The 25,027-nt window shown below is 36.2% G+C and overlaps 1 protein-coding gene across 2 annotated transcripts in view; it reads left to right on the top strand.

Moving 5' to 3' along the window:
• NHLRC2 (NHL repeat containing 2) overlaps positions 1-24,586 on the top strand; it is a 41,785-nt gene extending 17,199 nt beyond the window's left edge. The window contains exons 6-11 of one of the 2 annotated variants that reach the window (XM_026117463.2): positions 8,292-8,391; positions 8,879-9,110; positions 9,552-9,674; positions 10,647-10,856; positions 12,426-12,651; positions 15,393-24,586. In XM_026117463.2, the coding sequence (XP_025973248.1) occupies positions 8,292-8,391; positions 8,879-9,110; positions 9,552-9,674; positions 10,647-10,856; positions 12,426-12,651; positions 15,393-15,658 (1,157 nt within the window). In that variant the 3' untranslated portion in view covers positions 15,659-24,586. The remainder of the gene's footprint in view (positions 1-8,291; positions 8,392-8,878; positions 9,111-9,551; positions 9,675-10,646; positions 10,857-12,425; positions 12,652-15,392) is intronic. The other variant, XM_026117465.2, reaches the window with a different exon arrangement.
• Positions 24,587-25,027: the final 441 nt, after the last annotated feature.

The following is a 25,027-nucleotide window of genomic DNA, read 5'->3' on the forward strand; positions in this document are numbered from 1 at the left end:
GATCACTTCTTGGAGGCTCTTTCAGTCATTATTATTATTCTTTGGCAGACTTGCACTGTTTCATCCTCTCCTTGGAGTACATGGTTGTTTGTCCCTAAAAGATGTTTCTTCTTCTCCTTCTCTCTGACTGTTACCCAGGAGCAATATATACCCTGGTTAGATACCCTGGAGTAGTGTGTTGGGGAGCTGGGTTTTAGTCATTTCAAGATTAATTCAATTTTGAAAAGAAAATACTTCATGTGTGAAATCAGTCAGCTGTTTTTAACGTTGGAGAAAATATAAAAATCCATTTAAAAAAGTTTGCATATAATGGGACAAAGTTATATGAATTATGAAGATTACTTATAAAAATATCCTCTTAGCACTGCCGTCTTCTCCCATTGTCTTTTCCTTTTGTAGAGAAAATGTGGGAAAGTTGGCATAAAGCACAAAAAAAGACTTTTTGACTGTACCGTCCTAGGGTAGAGTACCCCAGTGCTGCTTACTTTAGGATAGCTTCCTTCTGTGTTCCCTGAGACTGAAAATCTCCTGCAGAGAACTGCCTCAGTTCCTCCCCCTCACGGTCTTTCTAAGGCTTGTATTGTCAAAGCTTCATCAGTTCAGTCACGGCTGTTCTTCTCAGTGCAGCCTTCTTGAATCCTTACACGTGGCAGTATGATGTCACATTTGTTTTAATAGATTTATGGGTGTTTTCTTTCTGTAAACATTACATGAAAATTAAGTGACATCACAAATGGTGAACTTCAAATGGAGTGCTTATGGTCAAATTCAGCGTAACAGTCTATATAATCTGAGTTTTAGGGAGTCATTCTGGGGGATTTAGCATGCCGACCTAAAATGAAATTTGTCAAAATATACCCAGCAACAGTGAGCCACTGGCAAAAGCACTTACATGTTCTTGGTGGCTGTGCAGAATTTTGGCAGTGCCAGTTTATAGATTGTAAGATAAGTGTTTTTTAGAGGACCAGGACTCCAGGAGGCACTTAAATCACCAATTTCAAGGACCTGTTGGAGGAATCAAAGGAGGTTTGGGCAGGTGGGTGAATGGTGCTTACTGAGCTGTTGTCTCAAGATACAGCGCACAGCAAGAATGTGCATGAGGAACCAGGACTGTGTGTTGTAGCCTGCAATGCCTTTTACTTTCAGCATAGATACAGTCATGAGCTGCAGGTTTTTGGTTTTTTGCTTTTTTGTTTTTTTAAGTTTTGTGTTAGGTATCAAAATAGTTTATCACCATTGCAGTAGAGTTTGTCAAAGTTCTGTTGTTACTGCAAATTGCTTGAGCCTCGTAGGCTCTTCTGTTACTCTCTGGTATGTCATAGCATACATACATTATTCAGCAAATGTGTAGGAAACAGCTCTGTAGGAAGTCTTCATTGTCCTGGCCAAACAGATAAGAGTTCTGTTCCTGGGCAGAGACCCAGCCTTCAGCTGGTTATTCTCAGCGTGCTGTCCTACCACAAGTAGATACACTGCTGCTGTTAGCATACTAAAAAATAGTATGTTAATGTCTACTAATGAATTTGGATGGATGAAGTAATTGATCTGTGTTTCAGAAGTTACTTTTGTTTGCGTACACACAGTGGTGCCCATTTGCAGTATCCTTTTTTACATATGCTTATTTGTATCTCTGTGTAAGTTCTAGGAGGTTACATACACTTCAGAAAGTTTGTTACTGTATATTTATGATTTTGACTTTTGTGTTAACTGGCATGGCATATAGGAAATGAAATAGATTCATAGTTTTCCATTTTCCTTAGATCTACATACCTTAAGCAGTGCACAAGAGGATTTTTTTTTTCCAAATATAGATCTACCGATTTCTTACTCCTTAAACAAGTGATGCTTCCGTGAGCCTCCTTTTAATGCCCAAAGCCATGCTATCCAGGACATGAAAGGCAGAAGGGAAAAAAGCTTAAAAGTTTAAGCTCTTTCTGTGCTATGCAATATACTTATAGTATTAAACAGCTTATGCTGACCTTTTTCAAAATCTTAAAGGGTAAAGTTACCTCTTAAAAGATAAACTTCTTTTCCTTATCAATCATATCTCTTAAAACATTACTCCTCCACATACAGTTTAGAATATGTATTGGTCAATTAAAAGACTTCACTGTTTTCATTTGTTTATTTTAATGTATAGATTGTTGTGGAATGAAACAAACTTAAATCATGGTCTAAAAGATGCCATTTAAAGAACCAAGAAATGTCCTTGCTAATCTTAGAACACTATATTCACAAGTCATTATTGCTTTGAGATGGTTGGTTTCAAAGATATGAAGTAAATATACAGTTTAGCTGTTGGATTCCAGAGGACATCAGGTCTGATCCAAACCTACAGAAGTCATCAGATCTCTTCCTGACATCTGGCTTGAAGATTCAGGAAGGTTATTTTATACCATCAGTAGAGAATAAATCACTTGGAGTTTCGAGGTGTAGTTTTGTGAAATTGTTTAAGTGAATGATATTTTTATGTTAATTTGGCTCCAAGTATAGTAAGAATCGGACTTCTCAATTTCTTATGCAGTTCAGCACTGTGGTATCTGATCTTAGTGTGATCACATTGAAAATATTTCTAAGAATTCGTATTCATAAGGACAAAGTTTTCAGATAATCAGACAAGCAAAACCAGGACCTGAAAGGATGTGATGACATCTTTATCAAAAATGTATCCATTAGTAGACAGTTTTGTGATTGGAATTTGCTTTGTATACATTTGAAAGATAAAAATATTGAGAAAAATGTTAATGAGGGAGCAGATCACTTCATTCTTAGAACAGATATTACCAAGTATCTCAGCATAATTTTAACCAAGCCTCATAGTATTTACATGAGGTAGTAAGCTTTGTTTCCCTATTTTGTACAGATGTTGAGGACTGAGGCAACGAGGCTAAGTGACTGTGAAATACCATTTAAAAGAAAGTTGACACAATTGTCTCCCTTTAAGGTAGAGGAATTAATGGAGACAAATCACAGTGTAGGATTTAGGCAGACAATATTCTTCTTTGTCATATTTTTAGTTACTTTAGTTATGGCCACTGAACTTTTGTTTTACCCTCCTTTAAAATTCTTGAGTGAACTCCATGGATTAAATTCTGACTTTGTTGAAGTTGATACTGAAATTTTCATTAACATAAATTGTATAGGAAATGCATAATATAGGGCCAGCAGTTTAAAAATACATTATTAAATTACTGTGGGTGGAGGTGTGTGTGGTTTGGTTCTTTTTTTTTTTTTTTTTTTTTTTTTGAGCTTTCTCTGTTGTCCGGTTCTATTTTTATTCAGTGGGTGTTGAAAGCAAGTGATACTTAAATGCACAGTTGATCTAAGTGCAAAATGTTCCTGATAGCTGCATTCTTGCTGGAAGGAGCACAACGATGACCTGTGCATGGTGACATAACTGTGTGGTTTAGAGTCCAAGATCTTCCAAAATCCAGTCTTAAATTGTGTGATTGTAAGCTATTTATAGAAATTCACAAGTACAGTGTTGGCTGTGCTTTCAAGAAGTGAGTTGGAAATTTGTGCTTCAATGTAGGTTTTACGTTGATATTATTTAAATGAAAGTGCAGTAGCTATCATGCTGGTACAATCTTTATAACCTTTAAAAAGCAGAAGTATGTATGATTTCTTCCATGTTTCTGCTAGAGGATTATTTAGAACTGCATTCCAGGAAAGATTTTTTTTTTCTGAATTTTTCATAGTGATTCTTCCATAATTTTACCAAAAAAAGCAATAACCAATTAACTACCTGGGTGAGCTCGGAGTGTATCTGAACTATCTGATCTTGAAAGTATGCTATCTACGTGTCTTTTTCCTTCTGGTCTTGTCTCATTCTGGCGTTGATGCTTTCGCCTTCATTGTCTTGTGAAAGGAATTTCCCCTGGTAATAGCTGAAAATAAGAGCTGCTTTTGAGATCATCAGGGATTAATTTTGAATCATGTTTCCTTACAACTCAAAATTTGAATTACTCTAAATAGATGTTGCTTGTAATACGACTGTGTGAGGTACAGGTGTAGACTCATTTGGAATGCAGACCACATCTTTTCAGCAGTTTCCTGTGCAAAGTACAAACACAGAGACCCCATTCAGCTTTGGGCTGTAGCTGCTCTCATGGAAGTCCAGTTTCTCAGAAAATAATGGTTAAGATATCGCTGGTATTTAACAGCATTGTCTGTCCTTCTCTTGTTGAATTAAATCCTAAATTTGCCTGTAAATGAAATTACTTTTTCTTTAAAATACTCCAAATTTCAAGAAAAAATATTTTCATAATTTAACGTAGGGCTAAAGTTAAGCAAAAGACTTATATATGAACTCTCTAAGGAGACTAGGTCTTTTGAGAAACCTGACATTAAAAAATTGCAGTGAAGGACTACAGTGAAGAGAGTATTACACAGGAATGGTTTGGGAGGACTTCTGAAGTGCACAGTTTTCCTGTATATATTGTCTGAGTGGGTCAAACAGTCAGCTTCCTACTGAATTCCAAAGAGGGGCTCCTCGATGTAGCAGAAGTTTTCACGTGTGCTAAAGTAATTTGTGTATCGGTTCTGTGATCTCTAAACAGCTTTTATACCTGCTCCTAAACTGGTGTTCTTTTGGGGGATTTGTGCTTTCTGTCTCACTGAAGTGACTCTCCAGTCATTCTGTTAGATTCAGATTTAATTTATTGAACTTGAGCTGACTGAAGTGAAGGCAAGACTGATATTCATATGTGTGCATACACAGCATACATGTCTGTAAGCAGGATGCCCTGATACATGAAAATCATTCCCTTTTTACCTTTTGTGTGTTGGCAGATGAGTGTACCAACGTACTACTTTCTTTTTAGATAAAATTAGTAGATGGGCAAAATATTTTCAATTACAGTCTGTTTAGAAAATGTCAATGCTGTCATCCACAAAATGTGACTTTGATTCCCAGACTTTTAATTCCTGGGTTGGAAGTAAGCATGCAGTCCTCGGATAGGGAAGCTGGAAGTGTTCAGTATTCCTGGGAGTGGAATCTCTGCAGGTAGATATTGCTGTTGACTGCTACTAAAGAAAGTCTTTTCTCATTCTTTATATTAAAAAAGGAAAGGGTATGGCATCCCGCAACCACTTACCTGTGTGTTCAAATTGACTAACAGTGCCTTAGAAAGGTCAGCATTACTACTGACATGTTTAAAATTGAGTATGTATGTGAACAGGACTGAATTGTTAGAAGCATGGATGTGTAGCAGAGGCAGATTCAGGAACTTGAAAAGCATGGAAGTAAAGTACAGTATAATGCTGCCATATGGAACAATATTGCATCCAGCACTCTAGTTCATTATTAGTGAATCTTTATAACACAAGTGTATCGCATTTGCAAGCCATACTTTGCTTTGATACAGACAGCCCTAAAGATAACAAAGTACATATCCTAATAAGGAGAAACTACACTGGATTTTAAAAACAGCTTGAGATAGGTTGGAATGTGGTGCTTAATTGAATAAATGTAAAAGAATTACTTTGTTCTTTTATGTTGTTTTGTAATAAATTCTTTTAAAAATAAATTCTTTCCATTCAAGGATGATAAGAAGTAGTTGATGGCATTATCATAACTTTTAGCATGCTTGTTCTCCCTGCCCCCACTTCTCCCATGAGAACAGTAGAAGGGTGACACTGGTGACACGTCCCCAAACTGTTTTCTCCTCAAAGAAAAATGTTTTCTATCTTCTGCTTTAGATTAATTAAACATTAAACTCTGTAGTGTCAGGACCATCGTGTGATAATATACACAACCAAAGGCATCGTTTTTACTTCTGTTTTGTATAATTTTCCGGTTAAAGCTCTGACGTATTTTTCGCAATTCAGTGTACGCATTCTGTTTCCGTGCTTATATCCATTCCCTTTGTTCTACTTGCTATAAGGGAGAAGATGTTTCACTTGCATTAAAATTTATAACAGTTACAAGTCGCTTTCTTATTTTTCCTGTCTTGTTCTCTAGTTGAAGAAAGAATCTTCTCTCTACTGATCTTACGTATTCAGTAAAATTTGAAATTAATATTGATACTTTTTTCTTGTATTTTGTGTTTGATAAGCCTTTCAGTCTGTATAATTGGAATAAGGTGTCTCTTCAATTTTTCAGCTTCTGGCTGTCACAAGACAGTTCTCAGTATGTAGAACTACAACATTTGGTTTATGCAATAGATTTTCTAAAGTGTTCAGCTCTGTTCTTACTGCTCCATTTCATTGGTGGGTGAAGTGGATATTAAAAAATTAACAAACCACTTTGAGAACCTTCAGAATGAACTGGATAGCATAAATGCAAGATAGAAAACCCACTTTCTGAATTAACCAGTGATTTTAACACTGCTCATTCTGCAGTACTCAGAATAGTAGCATCTGAAAAATGTAAGCTATGCAGCCTAGAAACAAAATCCTGGGAGCTGAACATGTACTATATAGGAGGTAGTCAGATGATTGCCTAGCCTGTTTTCTTAATTAAGTTTCTTAGAAACAAGTTCTAATCGAAGATCATTTTGTGATTTAGGGGTTTTCAAGGGCTTTTTTTGGCATTGCTAGTACTTTCTTAGCATCTCTGATGATATATAGAATATTTGTTTTCCAGCTCACTTTGTGAACCTTTCCACTCGTAAAAAGCTTTTAGGTGCTGTGGAAGTTTAGCTTTTATTCTTGGGATTCCAGTTTGCATAAAAACACAGAGCATGTGGAGATGCAGGAGAGATTCAACAGAGTTCTTTTTGATCACAGGCTTAGAAGCTTGTATCTTGATCCCAGAAGAAGAAAAGGCTGAAGATAAACTACATTAAAATCATATTAATACTACTCTTAAGAGGGCTTAGGTAGGAGGAAATTGTTTCTGTAGATAAAGGGTACTAATTTTTTCCTCTTCTAATGTATGATGTAAGAATGCTTGAGAAGTAGAAGATGCAAGGATCTCAGTTTGGGGAATGGTGATGGTTTTATTTTAGGAAGATTGGTTTGGTCTAACTTTTCAGGTTTAAAATGTTTGCAGGCATTTTACATAAAATTACCTGTATTCTGAAACTACAAAATATGAGGGACTGCTGTTTGTTGCAAGGAACAGTGCTATGGGACCCACATTGTTTTATAAGTTCATACGAGTAAAAAGTTTTTGTGAGTGTTTGGAAGATATTTTTCAGTTGACTGGCTAATAGTTATTCCAATATCTGTTACATTGATTTAGAAAAACTTTTTAATGTTGTTTCTGACTAGATGGGACAGTTCTGTATAGTTTGTATAGACATGTACAGTGTTAGGAAGATAACCTGTTTTAATGTACCTGTTTTAATGCAGTTTTTAAATGTCAATCTTCTGTTCCTTAAACTTTTCAGAAAAAGCTAAGTGAATTTATTCTGTTTCAATGGCCTTTCACTACTTACCTTCATGTGTTCTTTCTTATGCTGCAGTATGATCTATTTTAAGCTATAGAGCACTTACCTGTTCTTCTGTTTTCATTTATATCGTTTTATTTGGGAAGTATTATCTGGTCAAGCTTTGCATAATTTTATAAGTTTGGATTGGTGAATAATAGTTTTATACTTTATGAGCTGAAAAAAACAGATACACATTTGAACACTTTCTGGTCAGAAGGTCACTGTTCCATGATCTGCATCTTGCAATTGTGATACCACATATACACGTATACATGAAGAGAGTGTCACTTGGAAACTGGTTAGAGTAGAGGGAAATTGGTGATTGCACACATCACACCTTACCTTTGAATAAATAGCAGTAGTTATTCTCTATAGCATAAATCTACATGACATCCAAGCACTAGTTTCTGTTATCTTGAAAACACTGATTTCAGTGGGATTACTAGGATAAGAGAATATGTGAATTTCCAGGATGAAAGATCTGTGATTAAAATGAGCATATGATCTGAAAGATACTGCCATTGTTATTTCTCATGAACCCTGGAAACAATTGCCAATACTTATTTGGAATATCAAACTTTGTCACTAGCTTTGTTTAAAAAAATACACATGCTTAGCAAACAAATATAAATATTTGTTGGCCAGTATGAATCCAAAAATAACTGGTGAAGCATGAATCCAACAGCAAAATCATGCAAACAGCAAATCCCATTTGAAGTAATGTCTTTACCAAAGATATCAAAAAGAAATTTTTTATAATCTTGGAAAGAGAACAGAAGAATAACGGCAGAATGCCCATGGCAAAAGATGTGCTAAGCGGGAAAGGTTGGGGCTGGTTTCTTGACTTCTTGGTTTTGTAAAACATGCCCAAAGGATTTTTTTTTCCTCCTGTTTTTATACATCCTTTCTAAAAAGTTGCAGGTACCCAGGAAGATGATGTTTTATGGATAGCCATGGCAGGCAGTCATCAGATCTGGGCACTGATGTTGGAAAGTGGAAAACTACCAAAAGGAAGGTAAACAGCTTTAATGAGAGACATAAGAAATTGCTGTTTGTTTGATAAATAGCCTTCAAACCCCAAAGAGAGATAATCACATTAAACTTGAAGTAATTTTCTTCAACCCGTGCTTAGCTTGAAGTTTGCTGCTTCTCTTCAGACTTAAAAGGCTTGCGTGCTTTAAAGTCTGCCTGTTCCCCCCCCCCCCCCCCCCCCCCCCACATAAGTTCGATGAAATGGAAGTTGCTACTTTTGCTATGAAACTATGACTTGGTAAGCTACGTTCATGTAGCTGGATGTTACTTTTCATTGCATTTGCTGAATTATCTAATGATGAATGATAAATTAAGGTGAAATAAAAGTTAGCACAGAGGCAATTCAAATAATTCCTTGTGCTGCAGTACAGTTGTTTATAACTCACATGCTTTTCCTGTAACTTCAGTTTATGCATAATGTCTAAAGTATTTCAAATTTATCCTTGAACTTGGTTACTATTTTCCTTCAGCGACTTAAAGAAAGGAGTCTGCATTCGATTTGCTGGGAGTGGAAATGAAGAGAACAGAAACAATGCATACCCGCATAAGGCAGGCTTTGCACAGCCTTCAGGTCTCTCTCTGGCTTCTGAGGATCCATGGAATTGCCTTTTTGTAGCAGATAGCGAGAGCAGCACCGTGCGAACAATCTCTCTGAAAGACGGAGCAGTGAAGCACCTTGTAGGAGGAGAGAGAGATCCATTGGTAATCACTTCAATCTTCCCCACACTGCCCTACTAATATTCCTCGAGCCTGACCTGGAAGAGCCACTTTTGGGGTGAGAGGGTAAATCAGTTTCCATGGCCATCCATTTCTTAACTTCGCTGCTTGGAATGCAAATGTGCCAGTTGCAGTGCTCAGGTTGTAGTGCACGTTGTTGCTCTAGGGATTCACTTATTTATAAAATAGCCAAACTGAGATGGCATTGCCTGTTTTTTAAAGTCAGCTGTATTCATATTGATAACTTAACTGTCATGGTCTCTATTTCCATGGTCAATGTCCATAATCCCAGTTCTCAGTATATTTGTTTTGAAGTTGTCTTGCTTTGTTTTTAAAAAAGTCAGTTAATTTCCATTTAATTATAATCATTTAAACTTATGTCAGCATTGAACAATCAAATTTTAATTTAATAACATACTTCTTCAGAATTTGTTTGCCTTTGGTGATGTGGATGGAGCAGGCACAAATGCAAAGTTGCAGCATCCCCTAGGAATAACATGGGACAAGAAAAGAAAACTGCTGTATGTGGCCGATTCCTATAATCATAAGGTAAGTGTATGGGAGCATATTGTATATGGTTTTACAATTCTTTCCACTGTGAGAGATTATTTTAGGAGCATACAAAGATTGCATTTGGAGGAGTTGAAGAAACACTTCTTTTGTGGGTTCTCTTTTGTTCCTCCCCTTGTGGGTCTTTCTCTTGAGCCATTGTTTTGTTATCACGTGTTGTTGTACTGATATGATGGCAGGTTTGATACTGCAGGTTTGTTAAAACTTGTAGTCCAAAAGGACTTGTTTTTGGACTTCCTTAAAAAAGCCACATATATTTTTGAGAAGAAACATTGTGGGTTGCCCTCATGTAATTGAGAGTCCCTTTAGAGAGAAGAAAGATTGTGTTGTGTGATTCTTCTCATGTAGTGATGTATAAACTTTTATGCCTGTAAGCTTGTCAACATTTACCTTGATTAAATGTATTAATAAAAAAGTAATTTGTTTTATTTTAATTTGAAGAGTAAAATATATACACTAAATACTCATTAAAGTTTACATAGCAAGTTAGGTTTTTTTTCTTGAAGTAGTAGCAAAATAAACACTGAAACTGTATTTTGTACAATACTTGAAACAAAATTTAACTCGCCCATTTTTAGAAAGAATGATATAAAAGTTAGCCTGCCAGTTTTGTTATTTGTCAAGCATTTTGCAAATGTAAGAAAAACGTGCCGTTCAGCATACTTACATAGCAAAGGGGTAGGTAGCTTAGAAATGATAAAAGAGAACACTAAATGAAGACCAAAGGAAGCAATAAAGTCCAGCAGGGAAATCAGGGAGAAAGAAGGGAGGTATTTTTTGTTAAAGGATGATAACCTAGCAGCCACATAGTTTCAAGGATAGACACTTGTTAGCTAAGGTACTCAAAGTTAGTGCTGGCTTCTGAAAATGTTGGGCATAAGATAATGCAGAACTTTTAAATATTGGTGGTTTATTTTTACTCAGGTTGGTTGGTTTGTTTGTTTATCTTAGATTAAGGTTGTAGATCCTAGAATGAAGAACTGCACCACCCTGGCAGGCACAGGAGAAGCAAGCAATGTTACTGCTTCCAGCTTTACACAGTCAACTTTTAATGAACCAGGAGGTTTATGTGTTGAGGAAAATGGCCGCTTGATGTATGTTGCAGACACAAATAATCATCAGATTAAAGTGCTGGATTTGGAAACAAAAATTCTTTCCATGGCAAGTAATATTTATTAAACGTGCTGATACTGGTGTTTCTTGTTACTATTACAGACTTTGGTAAATGGTATAAGAATCATATAGCTAGTGAAATTTTGGTACACTAGTTATCTTCACGTAATATTTTGCGGAAAATGTGATTTTTGCAAACAAACATTGCTTGTTAGCTCATTTGTTGAAAGCCTTAGTCTTTGGGAAGGCTACTTTTGCGTAGAAACAGAAAGTGATTATCCTCTATAAGTAATATGGAAATGTGAGCTGTCTTAGAAAAATACAGTGCAGTTTTGCAATATGAAAAACATTTCATGAGCCCTTGCAACTCTCTTCGGAATGAGTAGAAGTTGAAATTGGTTACCAAGTCATGTAGTTAAGCCACAAAAGATGGTTCTGAGAGGTCAGCCACTTCAGGCATGATATACAGATGACTAAGTTATCTTCAGGACACACTAGGGTGTCATTTATGCCGAATTTCAGCTATTCTACATTTACTACTGGGTGAACTGCTGTGCTGCAAAGTAAATGCAAGGCACTTCGCCCCTTATGGTTTGTGTCTACATTACCTTGCAATATCTTGCTTTTTTTCGCACGTTGTTTTTACTAGATCTTACGTCTGTTGACATCTTTGCCTGTAATTCTGCATCTGTATGTCTGATCTTTAGTTATACCAGAAGCATGTGGAATATTGAGATATGTAAAATAAAACAAAGATGAGTTGCAACAGTGAACTGGAGAGAAATGTCCTCAATAGATTACTTAATATGGCTGCTATTGGGAGAGCAGAAGAGCTCTCATTGTTCCCTTGTAGGTTGAAAAAAAAAAGTTTCTAAATCAGAATTCTTCCAAATCTTTCAAAAATGTTGGTACTACGAAGTTCTGTTTTTACTATTACAACGCTGAACTTCTGAAGCTTACTTCTAAATGGCGTCTGACTTTTAATATGTGCAGTGCAGAATTTTAACATTCTTTCTCTTGGGCTTCCAAGTTGTCATATCAGAACCACTTTCAGAATTAAGCACTGCTGTCTTTGCTTACACCACGTGAGGGCAAAACAACTTTGAATTCCTGTCCATCTTATAATGGCTCTATGTCTTACTGTTTTCATACAGGTATGACAGAATGGTCAAACTGTCTTTGTGTAGGTTTAAATTTTCATATTAAATGTAGCATTCTGGGAAATAATCCTTTGCTTTGCTGTGTAATCTGCTAGGTTAGAATCTTAGATTTTATTATCTAATGGTAACTAAAAATTTAATGAAACTGTTAAAATTTTGAATTAAACTATGCTGTAACTAGTGGAAGCTCTGAAGTGGTAGATTTTGTGATTTTAATAGTGAATGTTATTTTTTTCAATTTTATATATTCATATATCAATTTTATATATTTTATATATTTTGGACTTTTAAAAAAATCTGTCCTTTATTTCTGTCAGTGCAGTACTGTTGCATTCTGTCTTGTCATATGTTAGTTTTCCTAGTCCACGTCAGCTATGAATATGTGATTGTATTGTGAAAGCCTGTTTGCTCTACAGCACAAATAAAAATTAACGTTTTGTTTGATTTTTGCTGATAGCTGCCTATCCTGAATCCAGAAGCATGGGATGTTCCAGATCATCTTTCTGTACAAAGGGATGAAATAGCAAACCTTCCAAAACTGCCTAAATCTGCACCAAACATTCAACTTCCTTCACTGACTGTAACTCCTGGCCAGACAATTCAATTTCTGTTAAAGTTGACTCTTCCTCCAGAGACAAAACTGAATGAAGAGGCACCTAATTCCTGGTTCATCACAGCGGAAGGTAAAGTGTCTGTGTTGTTACATCAGTTGAACAAGACAAGGGATCTCGATCTCATGGACCAACATGGCTCTTGCAGGCCTGTGTTCCCATATGACATTGTGATGTGATGTACAGTGTTTAGAGTTGCTACATTTAACAGCTGGAGTGGGAAGATTAAGAAAAAAAATGATAATGGCTGCTTTTTGCATGAATTAACACATTCTACATTCACTTTTTCAGAAGTGCTTGGAACAAGCTGCCAGTGAGGGTTGGCAAAGATACTGTTCCTAGAACAGTCAGCCTTTTTGAATTTTAAATGCTTGCCTTCTCCGCTCTGTCTCTATGAATAGATTATCCCAGGCCTAGTGTCTGTTTCTTGGAGAAAGCTTACCATGAACCTGAAGTATATTCCTGAAGAAGGTTCTTTTTTTTTCTTTTTCTCTCTTCAAAAAATTATTTGAGGTATATTTTTGTGTAACCACTTTGAACCTATTTGGTTATAGTTCATATTTGCATATTTCTGCTTGAATATTTCTATAACAAGGCACACATTCTTACATAAGAGGTAAGTTGTTATGTCAAGGCAGCAGAAATGACTGGCCTTTATTTCAAGTTCTTTTGCTGACTTCCTGTGTGACTTTGCACAGTTCTTTTGGTCACTGTGTACCTTGGTTACTGTAAAATGGCAATAATAATATTTCATGTCACAGAAGTGTTGTGAAGCTAAATTAACCAATGTCTCTCAACTCTAACTATTTGAAAAGAACACAGAGAGCATGTTCTTATGGCCTGTGATTGGAGTGGTTTAATTCCATCCATCATTGCCATTCTTACACTGGACATTACTGTACCCATAGCATAACTGGCAGAATGAAACATGTGAGCGTTCCCTAAAATTTCCTTCAGTACAAAAATAGCAAGGTTATCTGAAGCTCCTTCTTGGGCAGGGTGACCATTAATGAGTGTTTGGAAACAGTGTTTTCCAGTGTAACAGCTATACCTGGAAGGGAACATGTATCAGTGTCCTCGGAAGTACCTTATGAAAGCCAATATATAAAATAACCTACATGTTTTTCAGATGCTTTGTGTGGTGAAACAGTTTTGCCTGGTAATTGAGTTACTCGGGTGTGACTCATTTGCTTTAACACATTTATGCTCTAGGAATAAATTTTTGATCTCACTAGAATGTTAATGCTTCTAAAAGGTATCCTATACTATGCACTCTATTCCTAAGTAAAACTGCTGGAAGACACTTAGTATGCAGACGCTGAGAAAAAAATCTGAACCTTATAAACACATCTGCTGTTAGTCTGTAGGTTCCCTAGAAGTATGTGATGCAGCATACAGAGAACTGTTACTTGTAGGAGGGAGTGGACAAGTTACCCACTAAGCCAGTACAGAGCAATAGAAAGCTTAACTGATTGTTTAGAGTTGCTAAACCTTTTTTTTAAAAAAAAGAAGTCTAGAATGTCATTTTCTTTTGGTTTGTTTGTCAAGTTCTGGATGTTGAAAACGCCTCATTTGCACTTTCAGTAGATTTTTGGGAAGTCATAGAGAAAACACTTGTATTTAAATTATTTTCACTCGTTTGTAGCACTGCATTGGAAAACATTCCATTTTAGAAATGCTGCTAGATTTTAAAATTCTGCTAATTACTAGTAATTGTTCTCAGGCTGAATTGACTGTTACAGTCTATTTATACTGTCAGTAGTCATCAGTGTATGCAGATGCAGTTAAACAGATCTAAAACGACACATCTTATCTTTTGACTAGTCTTTTGTTGGCCAGCTTTCAAAGTGTCTCTATATCCATATGGTACCTTAATTAGATGGGTTGTTTTTAAAACAATCAAAAAAATACTGTATGGCACTTCAATTTGTTTGTACACCTTGTGGTTTGAGGAAGTTTCTCATCTCACTTTTTGCCTTTAGAGAACAGATAGATTCTTTCCAGGAGTATCAGCACAATTTTTGGCCTAAAAATCTCCAGATATTGTTGAGGTAAAGAGATACGTCATAGTTTCAAGGGCTGGTAAAACTGCAGAATGTAAGCAACTGAAACTCAACAAGTCATTTCCAGGTCATATATTCTAGAGCCAAGTTGTAGTTATTTGCTGAAAAATACCAAAAAGAACACTTCATCCATCTCACTTATGGCAAAATACAGAGTACAATGCAATGAGTTAGGTGCGTTTATTGTGCAACTCATTTGTCAGCTCATGTACTCTTAAATATTTAAATAAATATGAAGCTCAGGTCTCGCTGTAACAGTCAGCCTGAACATTACTAAATTATAGCAACCCACTTATAAAGCCAACATTTCTGTTTGGAAATGTCATAAAGTACCTTCAGTTTTATACATTTATGGCAGTCACCTTGCCTTGAGTATTAGGCCCCTGATACAAATCTGTAACAGTCCATTAATTTAAGGAGTTTTGATTATATATCTCAGAATAAATTTTAATATTCTTATTAGAGCTTATAGGACAAATTTTAGATGCGTTGCATTTAACCGAGGCATACTTCTTAAATCAAAGCTATGGATTCTTCCACCTTTAAATGACTACCAAAGAAACATTTGTAAACTGCTTTTCCTTTTTCTATGTGACTGGAAAAATTAGGTGAAATTTCCCCTAGTATTGCACATGGAAAGAAAGTCCATGTTGTCTAATAAGTAAAATCAATGCTTTCTGTAGCTTTTAGACACGATGTTGAATGTCCTAATGATAAAACCTGTTTGTTTTGTTTTGTTTTGTTTTACAGATAATACATGGTTGCTTCAAGGACAGTGTCTGTCTGGAGGAATTAAGGATGTTTCTTGTCAAACTCTCATTCCCTTTCAGTTACCCAGTAGCTGTCTATCAGCTGAAGCTATCCTGGCTATCAAAGCGTGCCTCTATTATTGCAGCAAAGATAGCAGTGCCTGTATGATGAAAGGAATCTCATTCAGTCAGCCTTTACAGATAGCTAATACAAACCAAAGTAGCTCGACTCAAGTTGAACTGACATACGCATTTTTAACTAACTAACCCAAAGCCAGTTAATTTCATACTTTATTTTAGTGTCCAGTGTTTCTGTAGGAGAAAATACGGATAAGTAACTTTTGTCCATTGTTCATTTTCCTACAGCTTATGAAGATGCTAAGAAATAATATACTTGATAAAATGAAGTAGAGTTCCTCACAATTTAACATGAAAACTTATAATCACCACCTCAGTTCTTTTCATTACTGTAGCAGCTATAATATAGTAACACTCTAGATTCTGTTGCCAATTGTGAATATAGTGGATGTATGCCGTTCTGAGCAATGAGCAACAATTTCAGGAGTTCTTTTGGAAGAGGTAGTACTGCTTTGTGATGTTACTGTAATAAGTTCTTTGCACTGTGCATACTGTTAGAGCAGCTAGATCATTTTGGACTAGCAGTTAGAAATTCCTTTCACGCCCTTAACTTCTAACAGAATGTCACAACCAATGCTTTCTTTCTCCAGGTTATAAAAGAGTTATCTTTCCTATTTTTCAATGTTGGCATTTATGACACGTGTATTTTGAAAATACATCTTAAACTAGGTGCAGCTCTAATTTTATGCAAACTGTGTTTTACTTACCTAGATAGGACCGCCTTATATGAAAAGCACAGTTTCATGAAAAAATTTCTTTGAAAGGAAGTGTTTAAGTTCCTACAGAAGCATTTCATACTAATTTCTAACAAAGAATGTGCCTCTCTCTAATGTATGTATAAAAACGTGTCAGAGTTTTTCTGTTATATACCCATTTACATTTTATAGTAAATTGTAGGTAATAGTTGAATATCTAAACTGCAAAAATTAAACGTCAGCCATTTCAAGCAGGTGAATCACTTTTTCTTCCCACTTCTATGATTTCTGTGTAAAGACCTGTCTGAAGACTCCTGTCTTGCAAACACATATGATTATGAATAGTATCATACTCTTGAAATCTAATTCAAAGCCTTTGGAGTCATTTGTTATAGTGGCCTCTGGACCAGAACCATGCATTTAATGATGGATTATTCACATTCACATTCATGTTTGCAGGATCTGAGCTTTTGCTAGTAAACTGGTATTCTAATCTTTGAGTAAGGCGCTTTAAAACTGCATTCCAGAACTCTGCCTTTGCTGTTTAAATGTTTTGCAAGCGCATAGCAGGAGTACTGGAGCATGTGTGTGTTTCTTCCATGAATTGGTAGGGTTTCCACTGGGCTTCAGTGATACTTGAGTTGGACTCAGTGGTTGGATCACGAGGATCAGTTCTAAGTAGATGAGTTTGTCCCAAGTTTGAAGATACACTTTTACATATGGTTTGAAGATACACTTTTACATATATTATGAAGCACAGTAGTGAAATAATTATATAGCTTTTTCTAGAAAAAAGGCCATTGTTCCTGACATCTGTCAGTAAATCCCCAGTATGATTTGTTGTTGCTCTTTCCTACTTAAAAGCTGATTGAAATGTTGGTCATGAACTCAAGAGGCTTTTGTTTTAAGTAAACCATACAGACTGGTGTGTTTTTTTCCTTCCATTGAAATGCCAGCCTATCTGTGAACTCTGTACTACCAGAAATGATAATTATCTCACCTGTCAACAAGGCAAGGACTGAACTATTATTTTTCTTGTGTTGTTTAAGCAATTTTTCTAATTTAGCCTTTCAGCTCACATGTAGTTTTGAGGAACAAGAAAGCTTTGCTACTTTGTTCACAGTTTGTAAAGGCTGTTTGAAAGATGAAAACAGAGAAACTGATCAGCGCATTTACCATTTTTTACATTTTAGTACAACTCCTTTCTGAAATACTTTTTGTTTAACTTCAGATAGTAGCCAGGAAGCCTTAGCTAGTCTTAGCTTCCAGCTAGCTCATACATTTTTTTATTGCTTACTGAAAAAAAACAAGCACTATTTTCAGGAGTTCAAAATGATGAATCAAGTTGTTACTGTTATCTTGAGCATATCACTCAGTGGATGGATTTGCTCTCTAAATTCCAACTAGAATTATTTGATATTTGTCTATTTCAATTGGACAAGGTAATCAAATTTGACCTGTTTTAGCTTCCTGTATTCAAAAAAGCAATCCTTGTGTCAACATATCTGTTACCTTAGTGGCACTTTTTAACATATTGCTGAAGAGGGGAAAAAATGTATTCCTAACTTTTGTTTAAATATAGTATGTAGTATTTAAATATAATATTGTAGATGTGTTTTCTATCCAAATGTGCATATATAAATGTGTGCTTAAGGGTCACAGCCATTTTGTTTTTCAAGTCTCAACTTGCAGTTAACTGTATGTATGCATACTCAGAACCACTGTAAGCTTATTGGGAGAGGATATGAGTAGACAGTAGGAAAACTGTTGCATAGACATCAAGCTAAAGTCCAGGATCAGACTCTAAAGGACCTTTAAATATTTAGTCATGGCCAAATTTTTATAATTGTATTCCAAGGAAAACGGTTTCTGCTTAAATCGCAAAGGGTAGGAGTATATCCATTTGGACCAATTTTTTTCTTTCTTTTAAGTCCATGTCTTGCAGCGATGGACTGAATCCTATATAACTCAAAGAGAGGTAAAAGTTGTAAACAATTTGGTGATGCTAGTCCAGCACCAAAAGCTTTTTCATCAAATTTAATGACTGTTCTCTGCTTCCCTCATGCATTTTTCAAATGAGCTTTGTAAAGATACTATATCCTTGCTTTCCACAAAGTCTGAAATTGTTCCTTGCTGCTATAATCTCTTTATGCTCAAAACAGAAAACAGAGGCAGAGGAATGTGATTTCATCTCAGAAAGGCACACCACCTGTTATTTATGAAGAAAAGCTATATGTTGGAGGTAACAGAATCTGGTGGGTTTTCACGACCCAGGTCAGTTCCTCCTGGTCCAGTCAGTAGCAATGCTGAGCACACATTCCTGATAAGCACACGTGTGTGTATGCATGCAGAGTACGCATATAGAGTACACACACAGCCAGCTCCACAGATCAGCACAGCCAGAAATATAATTTACTGACACCCTCCTAAACAGCCACAGCACTTGCATAAAAAGGAATGGCAGGGACAGCCCCCTCTTTGGCTGATCAGGATTGAAGTGGAATATATATATATGTATGTATATATGTGCGTGTGTGTATGCACTTACATACAATAATGGGATTCTTCAGTAACTGCTCTTAGGCACTTGATCTACCTACTAGTTGGCCTCCAGGCTCCTCCAGTTGCTGGCACATGAACGTGTGAGCCCCTGTGGTTTGTTTCCCCTCCAGTTGCTGCTCAGCCGCCTTCTGCTCACTGGCTACTCTATCCTGAAGCTTAATAGCATTCACACACAGGCACAGAGTAACCAAAAAAAAAAAAACCCACAAAAAATAGTTTAAAGTAGGATTTAATACAAATGTAGGCTAGACTGGTGATCAAACACAAGGCTTGATCAGACAAGTGCTGAATAGTCCTGTTTATACTCAACTAGCCTTTTTTATCCTCTTTTCCCTGTATTTTCCCATGCTTGTTCCTCCTCAGTCCACCTTGACCCCACCCTTTCCCCACCTTTGGTCTTCCCCTAAACATCCCATGGTAAGTTTTCCACTTTCCCTCCGTCCCCTTAAAACACCCCCAAAACATAGTCCCAAAATGCTTTCCCTCCTGCATCCCATAGTAAGTCCCACACTCCTTTAGGCAATAACCCCTTTAGTTTGCAAGAGGGCTTTATTTCCCTGGCTCATCTCAGTGGGCTTCATGCTGGGACAGCACTTAATCCTTCTCCTTCATAGGCTTAAGAGTAGCTGATTCTCAGTGTGCTCCGGCTTTCACTGGTGAAGTTACTGGGTCACTGAACCTGTCGTTGCTCCTCTGAATCTTGCTCTTTCTTTGTGTTCACTGTAATTGGCCTTGAGTCACATAGCCTAACACTATATTTTTTGTCCAAGGAACAGCATATACATTCCTTGAATCCCTTCTTCTGTTTCACTTGTGGTGTGCGGGCATTCAAATGCTTTATAATTACAGTAACACATTTAAAAAAAACCTTTATGATATTTATTTTTATTTTATGAAAGGGATGATGGTTCCATTGCTTCCTCCAGGGTTTACAAGACACTTATACTAAAGCAGCAAGTGCCATGAGCATAACCAAATGGGCAAACAGAAGAGCTAATGCGAGCTGCAGCAATTTCAGTTAAGTACCAGAAAGGATCCTCAAAATATGATTCATAAAATTGGAAAGTGTTACTGTTGTGTCTAAATACAGAAAAATCAGATGTACTCATGGCTGCTAACTCTCTGTATCATAATTTAGTTCAGTAGTGTTTCCTGGTATAAAAACTTCGGTATGGCTCAGGTTGCTATGGCTCAGCACTCCCAGATATTTGTATCTTCCAGTAAAAGTATGTAATTCGAGGCCTCATAAAATCATGTCTTTCTACTCACTGCTATAGGTTTTACATCAGACCTTAAAATATTAAATAATAGTAAAATATAGTGAATGTCTAAAGAGTATTGGTCATGGCTGTAATGTATAATGGAAGCAAGTTCAGTGGCATTTGCAGTTTTTAGGGCTAATGTTTGCTTTCCTAGAACAGCTTTTGTTTATGAATGAATATATAAAAAGTACCATTAGAACTTTTTAGGAATTTTATTTAATTACAGTGTGATGATCTTTTTAATTAGAAAAAGATAGTGCAGTTTCAAAGAGGGAGGATAATGCATTTTATTAACTTCTTCATATTGTTTGAATTCAGTAATATCTTCCTGTAGTTTATTTCTTTCTGTTGAAAAAGGGTTGGGAGGGATACTGACTGTGTAAGCTTCTTGATGTAAGCATATTTCATGCATATGTGTTTAGCTGATTCCTTCTTGTGTTAGCTTCTAACATGTCATTTTGGGCTCTTCTATTGGATGCATCCCATCGTAGTTCATGTTTTGCCCCTCATGTCTCCCACTTGTAGAACCTTGTGCTTGTATAATACTGCGGTAATGTAGTGATTCAAAGCAAGTACAAGCCAGATGTGTAATACACAAGATAGTTTTATAGCATCATATAAATCTGCTTAGCCTGAGAAAAGGTATATATGGGTTTCAGTGTATTGTATATATTCTTAATGCACTTTTTTTTCCGGTGGGCGAATCTTGTAGTTCAAACTATAGGTAAAACTATTATTTGTGAGAACATGGAGAGAAACATATTCCTTATCTCTTGCTCAGAAAAGGGAGATGATCAGAATCAAGTGACTTTCCTTCTCTCATACAGGGGAATGTCATTCTGTTCATTTAATTATTGACTGTTTAAGCAAAGATAGATGTATTATTGACTCCACAGTTGCAAAATCTCTTGAATTTTTGGTTCCTAACAAGGTTTATTACCTAGATGAAGCACTTACTTGTTTGACTTTGCAGAGTTATGAGTATTTAGCTGAAAAGAACTTATAAATATCTCTGCTATTGTCTGCTAAATTATTACATTCTTATGATCCTTAACTTTTAAAAATCACTGTTATTCATTAACACTTACCTCAAAGAGACATTGCAGCTAAGGTCCCACAGAAGTGTGTGCATAAACTATATGTTGCAAGTCAAAAGGAAATTTTCTTTCTCATGTAAAATGTGACACATGTTGTAACATCTGCATGTGTCCTCCAGGCAGTAGTTATGTTAGCTGAGGAATTTACCACATGAAGCAGCTTATCACCTGCCCTTTCTGACAGTAACTCTCTGCTCAGATCTGCCAGCAGAACTGTTCATATAATCAGTTAAAATAACTCATATACCTTAGTAAAAATCAAGTATTTTAAGTGAAGTTTAATCTTTTTCATTGAAATAGGTTTGTCAGGGATTAAATGAGCTTATTTGTCCCCAGCTAGAAAGCTGGAAGGATGCTGACAGTTCTGGACGGTAACTTTTACGGTCATTGCGAAAGTGAGACCTGGTTATTTTGAATTATTCTACCATGTCTGTCTTTGTATTCTACAGCAGGTCATAAATATAGAAACAATACTTGTCATAATATTTCTATATACAGTTATGTTCATATAACCAAACTTGACCACTATCTTCCATCAGAACTACCTGTTTCTATATTTTGTAGTTTCTGTACTATTATATGTAAAATCACCTGCTCTTGTTAAGGATTCAGTCTCCAGGTTTATTTTGGCTTCTTTGTCATAATGTTATGTGGGGTTTTGGTTAGGCTTTCCTATCATTTCACCCAAGGGTGAAGTCCAGTCAGTTTCTTGATACCTCAGAGGGATACAAGTAGGACAATTGCCTCTTCCACCTCTCCCTGCTCCTGCTTTAGGGAGGCAGATGTAAATAGACAGTGCAATAGGGCTTTTCCATCTAAAGTTAATGTTCCCTGTCAGCTCACTCACAGTGGTGCAAATGAGCTGAGAGTTGCAGGATGAGCTACACCATGACACTGATTCTCAAAATGGATAGACTCGGTGCATACTGGCTTTGTGGGGTTACCTACTTCTAAGGTCCTATTTATATTCTCTACAGTCTTGCTCCATATAGAAGGCAAAAATTTTGCCCTTATTCTTCTTGCAGAAATCTGTAATCATCTGATTCAATAGTACTCTTTATCTTGAGATAACCAGGTACTAATTACTGAAATCTAGGTGATATCTGGACATTCCCCCACTGTTGTAGGTAGCATTTGAATAAGAGTATGTTCTTATGTCAGCTTCATGAAGCTTTGTGCTGATGCAGCTGCCATCAGCATTTTTACCATTACCTCTGGCCTATGCAGTAAGGTTCTACAGCTGTTTCTAGACGTCTCAGAGCATTCCAGCAAACTCGAGTGACCTATGCAGGGATTTTGATGGCTCTTAGTTTCAGGAAACTTCAATGTTATAGAAAATACTGTGGGTATTAGGGAATTTGAAAGATACTGCAGCTTGCTTTCTTGATGCAGATTTTGCTTAATTATTATTGGAGGTTAACATATTTGTGTCACAGTTGAAAAGCTAAAAACCTTGGATATAAGTTGGGGACTGTCTGTGCAGCTATAATTACTATTATGATTCTCTGGTGTATCTCTTCTTTGTTCATCCATTGCTTTCAAGCATACCGGAGAACATTTTGCCCAATTGCAGGCCCCATGGCTAAGCAAAAGAATTGCAGGTATTTTTCAAATCTTGTCTAGTTCGTTTGCAGTATTGACAATTTTAAGCTAAAGAAACACCACTTGTAAAAATCTGTTCTTAAGTCTATCTTAATTTAATGGAATTTAATGTTTTGTACTCAACATGCCTCTGTAGAGCAATATTGCACACTAAGTTTTTCCCCTTTTGAGTTAGTATTTAGAAACTAAATCTGCCTGGCTTATGAAGTTGCCACACTTCATAGTAAACAAGGTAACTATTCCCAATTTGATTTTACGTTAATGTTTTAAAAAAATAAAAGCTTGTTCTTCAAGCTTTTGTTTAAACTGAAATATCTACTTTTGAACCATCTAATCCAGTAATCTGTCCTGAGAGTTGTTTGTATCAGGTGACTGACTTCCAAATTAAAAAAAACCCTCAGATTTGATAGCAGAGTGGAGGAACAGAGCTACTAAATGTTTTATACATTTAAATGTTTAACTTCAAAGTTATCCAATTTCACTTTTAAAGGAGAATTAATGCAATAAAAACTTTCTCACATGTAAATCATTCTACATCCATTAAAACCTGTAATGGGTCTATTTGATTTTATAAGGGCACTAATAAAGAAAAATGAGGTCATTGTGAAACTGTGGGTGAAATCCTGGCTCTCCAAGGTTAATGGTAAATATCTTTTGGGCCAGTAGTTCAGCCTCAGACCAAAATATCACATTTTCATTATATCATGATGACTGAAGGAAAAATCAGTGCCTTACTTGAGAATATTTGAATGCATATCTTTACAGAACTGCTGGAGTATTGTTTGAAATACAGTATTTGACCTTCATGGTTTGTAAATTTGCAATTTTTAAAATTCTTTATTAATTCAGAAACTGTGAAGGGTTTTCCCTCTCCATTACATTTTTGAATGAAGTAGAAAGAAAAGTGCTTTATGTTCAATCTGTTCTTCTTATGAAGTACTTTTTCGTAAAACATTTTTTCTCAGTCTGTGAACCTGCTTCTGAGACTGTTGTTATGTATTACGCACACTTCAAAACACAATGGCAGGGAGATTGCAAACATCTTGCTGAAATTCTGATTTGAGTGAAATGAAGGGCAAAACTTCCATTGATCTAAAAGGGTTAGGATTATGTTACCTTGGTATTTCGGGGGTGAGAGATTGGTTTTAGTTCTGTGTGTTTTCCTGTTCTGCAGAACAGCAAAGATGCTGTAAATGGCAGAGGGTTGTGCATACAGGCAGCTATGAAGGGTCGGGTTCTCTCACTATGTAAAACCATGTAACTTTATTTAGTTCTGATGTTGAGATGTCTAAAAATCACAGCAGTTTACCACTGGTGAAGAAAGTCACATTTGAGCACTGAACACCTTAATAAATGTCTCCATGTTGTTTATGGGGAAAGAGGGGGGACTTTCTTTTGTTTTCCTTTCTTGAGAATTTAAGTGTTGCATTGTGGACACTGGAATATTTTTGTTGCTGTTTGAGATACTAAACCTCTGTTTTTCCATTACATGTGATGCAAAGCCTTTTAAAAATCTGAATATTTAAAAGACATTTTATATTTGCTGCTACAAAACATGCAAAGAATTAAACTGAAGACACTTCATCTACAGCTGATACAGACTGTAAATTGTTCACGTGTAGTGTTACCTAATAGAATTCCTAACAACATGCAATGATTATAGTCCTTTTAAAGAAAAGGTAAATGTCCTGTAATATTATGAGAAGAAATACACTGTAGGAGAATATGCAGCCTTGGATATCAATTGTACAAATGAATGGTGATTAAAGAATGTAAAACCTGTTTCTTCTTGTAAAGCTTTTTTGTGAAAAAATAAACATAAAAAATTGTGTCTTTTAAGGCTTGTCTTGTCTGTCAATCTTTATATCAACATAGATGTGAAAGTGATGAAATATGTATGCCATAAGTGGTGAGAGCTTTGTTAAAATGCTTTAACTAGCAAGTACTGTTTGCTTCATGTTCACATACCAACCGGGCTCTGCTGTCATGGGTTTCAACTGGTCATTCAGTGTCTTGAGGCTCTACAAAAGAGTGTAGGGTTAGGAGGACTCCCCAGCTTCAGGTTTACCCAGTGATCTGGAAACAAGAGGTCTGATGTCCTTCCCTTTCTGCACATAAGAGAGATGAGAAATGGTATACTGCACGAGTCGTAGACTGGCTGTTTTGCGAACTTCAGTTTATTGCAGCGATCCCAGAGCTAGCTTCAATACTGGAAGAGGTCTGGCTGCACTGAGGCCCTCACTGGAGTTTTTTGGCACTGTTTGTTAGCCTTATTACTGT

The sequence above is a fragment of the Dromaius novaehollandiae genome, chromosome 6, assembly GCF_036370855.1.
Source record: "Dromaius novaehollandiae isolate bDroNov1 chromosome 6, bDroNov1.hap1, whole genome shotgun sequence".
NCBI classification, from domain to species: Eukaryota; Metazoa; Chordata; class Aves; order Casuariiformes; family Dromaiidae; genus Dromaius; species Dromaius novaehollandiae.